At 36.1% G+C, this 6,448-nt stretch overlaps 1 protein-coding gene across 1 annotated transcript; it reads right to left on the bottom strand.

Moving 5' to 3' along the window:
* Nucleotides 1-1,354: 1,354 nt before the first annotated feature.
* LOC126612006 (glucose-6-phosphate 1-dehydrogenase 6, cytoplasmic) lies at nt 1,355-6,122 on the bottom strand. Its single transcript, XM_050280295.1, has 16 exons — nt 5,897-6,122; nt 5,246-5,444; nt 5,002-5,087; nt 4,796-4,862; nt 4,518-4,704; nt 4,184-4,341; nt 4,019-4,087; nt 3,820-3,878; nt 3,600-3,636; nt 3,414-3,485; nt 3,095-3,242; nt 2,835-2,930; nt 2,490-2,560; nt 2,099-2,214; nt 1,929-1,974; nt 1,355-1,833 (listed from the first exon to the last, which is right to left on the bottom strand). Exons 2-16 carry the CDS (start codon nt 5,414-5,416, stop codon nt 1,666-1,668), a joined length of 1,551 nt encoding a protein of 516 aa, XP_050136252.1. The 5' UTR covers nt 5,417-5,444; nt 5,897-6,122; the 3' UTR covers nt 1,355-1,665.
* Between the last annotated feature and the right edge of the window lie 326 nt (nt 6,123-6,448).

The following is a 6,448-nucleotide window of genomic DNA, read 5'->3' on the forward strand; positions in this document are numbered from 1 at the left end:
CACTATTAGCTTTCATTATTTTTTCTATTTTCAACTTTAAAATTTAATGAAAAATAGCTTCGGAACCTAATAAAGGAAAAATTACATCCAAAGGTCTTGTAACATTTTTGTTAATTCTCACACAAGATATTTCCTAAAACTAAAAATTTCAATTTTTTCACAAAAAATGTAAGTTATAACCCACGTTTTCCAATCGATTTTAAGAACTTTTACAAGAATCATTATAAACCAAAATTTGAGTCGTTTTAGTCGCACCACATGTTTTCTAAAATTAATTTAGGACATCCCAAATATTTTTCAACACCTACAAATTTCTTTGGTGGCCTCACTATTAGTTTATACTATTATTCTAACTCGGAGTAACAACGAAAAATTTTCTCGGCATGACCAAAATGATTGATGGTGCATACACTCAGAGACTACTTCTATCGATTTCAAATTTGAAGAACCAAAGTAAGGAGTTATGCCAGCAAGTGGCCCTCTTCCACATTAGTGGAGAGGAGTATTGCCCTTACACTACGTCGGGGGTTCAAACCATGTCAGCTCCCTAATCTAATATCTAATTTAACAAATCTATCGTTTGAGGGAAAAAAAAGTAAGGAGTTATGTCAATCTCAAAATCCGTTTTGGCCCCTTTTTAACATGGATGAAGGGTTTCAAATTCCTTGTTATTACCTTTTAGTGGTTTTATTAAATTCTACGAATATTTTTTGTTGGTATATTTGAACGTATTTTTAAAATGATTAAAATTGTTTTAATATAATAAAATAAAAAGTGTTTATGACGACATTTTGACCCAAAAAAAAAAAACTTTATGGAGAGGTCTATGAGCAAAATGCAACTCTTACTACATATTTGTACCACTAATAGAGATGGGAGCCACATGCATTGGCGGGCCCTACCTCTATTAGAGAGATAGTACAAATAGATAGTAAATGTAGCATTACTCGTTTATGAGTGTTTTCAACGGAGTACAATTGTCTCTCATCCTATTCCTATCATGTTCCCTCCCCTCCACTCACACTTTGCTTTTTATCTTATTATCTCTATAAAAAAAATCAATATAAGATGTTGATGTGACTTAATCATGACCGTTCAAGTAGGAGATGAGGGAAGATAAGAGATTAAGAGGACAGAGAATCCCCCTCCGTTTTCAACAATTTTTTTTTTAAAGTACTTTCAAATGTTTCACAATGTGCTTCTAAAAAAAGCATTTTTAAGTAAAAGTGATTTCCAAAGAAACATTCTCAAACGAGCTCAAATTTTCTTTCCGTTATTAGGGCACCACTACTTCGACTAAGAATCTTCTCTTCTTTTTTCCTCCATATCAAGGAAACCATAACAAAGAAAAATATTTCGACTAGCAATCAACCCTTTTATTTATCCATGCATCCGAGACTCTGTATTCGGGTTTAGGGTTTCTCCCCTCCCAACATTTGTTCATGTTTCAATAGGAACAAAACACTCTTCAACAAGTCTATTTCGTGTGACCCCTATCGACACACCCTCGTAAAAACGCCGGCGTTTAGGTGTTTTGAATACACATAGCATACTGCACTCTTATTCTGGTTGCATAGCTTATAAAAGATTGCAGTGTTAAAACAACACTTTTCCGGCACACCGCGTAAGGGCACGCCCGAGCTGGAAGTTAGAAGGGTGAGCATTCTACAAGGTAGGAGGGATCCATATGTAGCCATGTGTTTGTACGTAGCCAGCTTTTTCTAGCAGTGCATCCGCTTCTGCAGGACCCCGACTGCCTGGCTGGTATGGAAGCGGCTTTACCTCACCATTGTCAATCCTGTGCAGAAGAGGGGTGAAGATTTCCCACGCCGCCTGATGATTGATTGGCACAATGAATCAGTCAATTGGGAAAATGGCAGCATGCCAAGAAAATAAGTGTAAAGAAAAAAGTGTATGATGTTGTTTACCTTCAACTCGTCTCTTCGTACAAAATGTTGTTGATCACCTCTTATTCTGTCAAAACAAATACCAATTGTCATGATTGATTAATCTTATGGCGTTGTCCTTCAAGTTGAGTGGAAGAATTAGACGTTCATAAGCATAAAAGATTCTGAAAATAGAAAGGGGGGTGCCTTACGTGTCAAGAATTAGACGTTCATAAGCCTCCGGGATAGTTACCCCTTGATAACGTTGCCCGTATGACAAGTCTAATTCACTTTGGACAGTTGACATCTCAAGTCCAGGCTGCTTCACCTGCATAACAGACATTGAGCTGGTAAGTGAACATGCTCAAGGCGACGGACTCTCCTAGCGTTTCTCTGCTTAATGAATGTGACACATAAAGCGTGGGTTCCTATTTACTTGGATTGAGGACCTTACAAAGTATTCTAACCTTTTGCTAAAGTGAATTGGTAATTTGGCAAGAAACTAAAGCACTATATGAAAGCTTTGCCCGGTGATAATGCACATGAAATTTGAAGATATCAGCTCAAACATACTGTCATTGGACTTGACAGTGAACACATTACCGTAAGTTTCATGTACATAGCTTCTGAAGGTTGCAAGCGTATTACAAACTCATTCCTCCCTTGCTTCTTACCTAAAAAAGAACGAGATAACAGTGAACAAAATATGGAATATAAAAACAACCAACAAGAAGATAGCGAATTAAAACATATTGAGATAATAAGCCAACGTGCTTATCAACTATCATTATCTTTTACAGGAATGATTCATAGCAGGAAACCATGAATTTCCCTTTTGGTGCCAGAATTTGAAGTAAAGGAGAACAAATTAGCAATAACATGATATACAATTAACGGAGCAATATGTTGAAATTAAGCCCTACAGAATTATAAAGGTCTGTGCCTTACATTTGAATATGTCACCAGGAACATCCTTAAATTGAACTCTTATTTCTGCCTTTCTTGAATTTAATGCTTTCCCGGCCTTTAGTATAAAAGGAACACCTGAAGGAAATCGCATTGATGGTAAGTTCAGCGCATAATATAAATTCATATAAAAAGCAAACCATTATATTTTAGTCGAACCTCCAAGACAATAGTACTTCCCAAATGTAAGGCTCAAAAATTAGTTCAAATAAAATGTAAATGAATTGTGAAAGTTACCATACCTTCCCATCTTTCATTGTGGATTCGCAGAATCACGGTTGAAAAGGTTGGAGTGTTAGAGTGGTCAGGAACAGTTGGATCGTCTGTGTAGCCATCATATTGTCCAAGAACAACTTCATCATCCTTAATTGGCATCACTGATTGAAGAACCTAAATTTACATCCGTTAATCATCAACTGATACAAAAAGGCATTCTGGAACAAAGAGAACATATAATGAAAGAACATTTCATATCTCCTTTGGGGACAAGTTTCAAATTGGTTTTTTCCTTCTGAAAACTATAGAGAGTGTATCATCATAATGAATCTGGGATGCACACACCTTTACTTTCTCGTCCCGTATGTGCTCAGGTTTTAGGGAAATAGGTTTTTCCATGGCAACCAAGCATAGAACCTGCAAAAAAATGTGATTGAATAAATCAGGTGAAAGTTTTAGTGCCTTTATCCTGATATGAAGGTTCACCGGGAGGGAAGGTAAGAAGAAAATTCTGATGCATAAAGGTCTCACCTGCAAGAGATGATTTTGAATAATATCGCGGATAATTCTGCCCAAAAAATAAAATTGATTATTCAATACATCCAATTATATTTCCAGATACAAATAGCAACATATGATCTCAAAAAAATGTAGTTAATAAAATAATTCCCTACAAACAGCAGTGAATATGGATCCTATTAACAAAAAATACAAAGTAACAAATTGGGACAACAGAACTGGTGAAGCATACCCATATTCATCAAAGTATCCACCTCGACCTTCAGTTCCAAAATCCTCCCTAAACACAATCTGCCAAATAAACATAATTAAAAGAGAAAAGACGGGGATGAAATTTACTGCATGTTAAACGTCTTGGGGTACCACATGTACTGTATATTGTCAACGTCATACTGACATCCAATCATCAGTACCGAGGCAAGGATTCTCACCTGTACATTCTCAATGTTGTCTCGGTTCCAAAGGGGCAAAAAGAATCGATTTGCAAAACGGAGTACTAACTGCAAATTTACATACAAATAAAAATATAAGCATATTTCATTAATATTAATAACCAGAAACGTCTAAGCAAGTATATGCAGACATTATAATATTACCAGATTCTGCACCAATTCCTTCCCCAGATAGTGATCGATACGGTAAATTTGTGATTCCTCGAACAACTCCCCGATCTGGTTACTGAGTTGTTCTGCAGAGTCCAAATCCTTGCCAAATGGCTTCTCAACAACAATACGAGTCCATCCACCAAGATCAGCTGATATGATCATAATCAGACAATTGTAAATATTAATATCGACCTGTCATTTAACTTCACTCTGGAACCATTTAATGCCAACATGTATGACTGTTAGAAAGAGTAGCTAATTGAAATTATCCGTGTTGATACAGTGTTTTTGGTGAAAACCTAAATTGTATTGGGGAAAAGCTTACATCTATTCATGCAATAATGCCTGATCATCCTGCAGACAGAGGGGTATACTGATGGAGGAAGTGCAAGATAAAAGAGCCTGCGGGATGATCCTTCCGCACTATTCTTTGAGATTTCATTATCTGAAATTTCCTTATCAAGCAGGCGAAATCCTTCCTCACCATCATAAGAACCACTAACATATTTGATCTACAAAAGAAAATTATTATGCAATTCAATATCTTTACAGAATGATATTATATGAATGGAGCTGTACAAAAATGTTGCATAAGGCACTGACCAGTTGCAAAAAATTGGTTACATTCTCCACGTCCTTGGGCGAAGCTCCTTTGTCACTGACAAGATACCTGCAGAGCAGTCCAGAAAAGATGAGGAAAAGAATTGAACCTAGCATTAGTTTAAGTGAGCTAAACGAAATGTACAGTTATGAACACTCGTACGAATGATAATGGAATTGCGAAAAAGATTGCAGAAAAGAAAGCTCACCCACGTATGCGGTTTCTTAGCTCATCATCAGAAATCTTAGTCCTCGCATATCCAAAAATGTGAACTTCTTCTGGTAGCAGAAATCCCTAGACAACAACACACCCAGTAGTAATGTCACACTCACATTGCATTGTTCCACAGCATACTCTGCCGACTTTTTTTTCATCAAATTTTAAGTGCAATTCACATAAGTTCACGATCGATCATATTTAAGCATGCAACTACAAAAAAACGTAATATATACCTGCCGATAAAGGTTGAAGAGTGCCGGAAAAGTCTTCTTCTTGGCAAGATCACCGGAAGCGCCAAGCACGATAATCGAGAGAGACCCATTTTCAAGCACATTATCAATGTCTCTAACGGGTTCGACCCGGAAGCTGTCTCTTTTCTCCATGTGCCATGATCCCGATCCCATTTCGTAAGCTGTATAAGCAGCTCAAAAGCTATTTTTTTAAAACAAAAAAAAAAAGCTTAAATCTTTTAGTTCGATTGGATCAATGGCAGCTTGAAGCATAAGTCAATGACGCAAATCACTGTTCCGGAATCAAAACGAGATTCGCATGTATTCGCAATAATACAGCGTTTGAATACTAAGCACATTCCACTGGAGCGACTAATCTCCACTAATTGCGATTAACTGTAATTAATTAAGAAAATTATCCATTTTTTCGGCCCCCAAAATATTAATTTAAACAAACTACATGCAAAAATTCACATTTCACAACAACGAACTTGTAAGAACCGAATTGCATGCTAGAAAATGAAGCTGAAAAATCAAAAAAAAATTTAAAAATTTTGAAGGAAAAAAATTGATCTGAGCTATCGGAAAGCGATCAAATTTGCTTAAGAGCTTACGAATTCAGCAAATTAAGTAAGAAAATAAGAGATTACGAACCTGGTTATTGAGCAAAGCCGGATCGAATTCGCAGAAACTGATATTTTGAGATGCAGTGAGAGGAGAGAGAGAGTGTGTGTGGGAAGTAGGAGGGAGTCAGAAGTGGGTGTTGAATAGCAAATGGAAAGTGACGGATGAGGAGGTTGCCGGTTGGTGGCGTTTCGTTTTTAAATGATTTCTTTCTTCTGCTTCTCTCTCTTTCTCTCTCCGGTGTAGGTGTTGGCATTAGTGACATGGTTTAGGGGTGTAGTTAACCTTATATTTAAGAGGATTTTAAAAGATTTTAGAATCCATTTAAATCTAGGAGTAGTCAATTAAAAGATCTTAGAATCCATTCAAATGATTTTAGAATCCATTCAAATCTATGAGTAGTCAATTAAAATATTTTAAAGGATTTTAAAATTCATCCGAATCTAAGTATATTAAAAAAATTAAAATTTTTGAAGATTTCAATAAGTTGTGGATTTTGTGGGATTTGAGAGAAAAAAATATATATAACCAAGACTAAAAAGAACTTAACCTCACCACTTAGGATTTCAAATCCTTCCAAAA

The sequence above is a fragment of the Malus sylvestris genome, chromosome 17 (genome assembly GCF_916048215.2).
Source record: "Malus sylvestris chromosome 17, drMalSylv7.2, whole genome shotgun sequence".
In the NCBI taxonomy this organism is placed as follows: domain Eukaryota; kingdom Viridiplantae; phylum Streptophyta; class Magnoliopsida; order Rosales; family Rosaceae; genus Malus; species Malus sylvestris.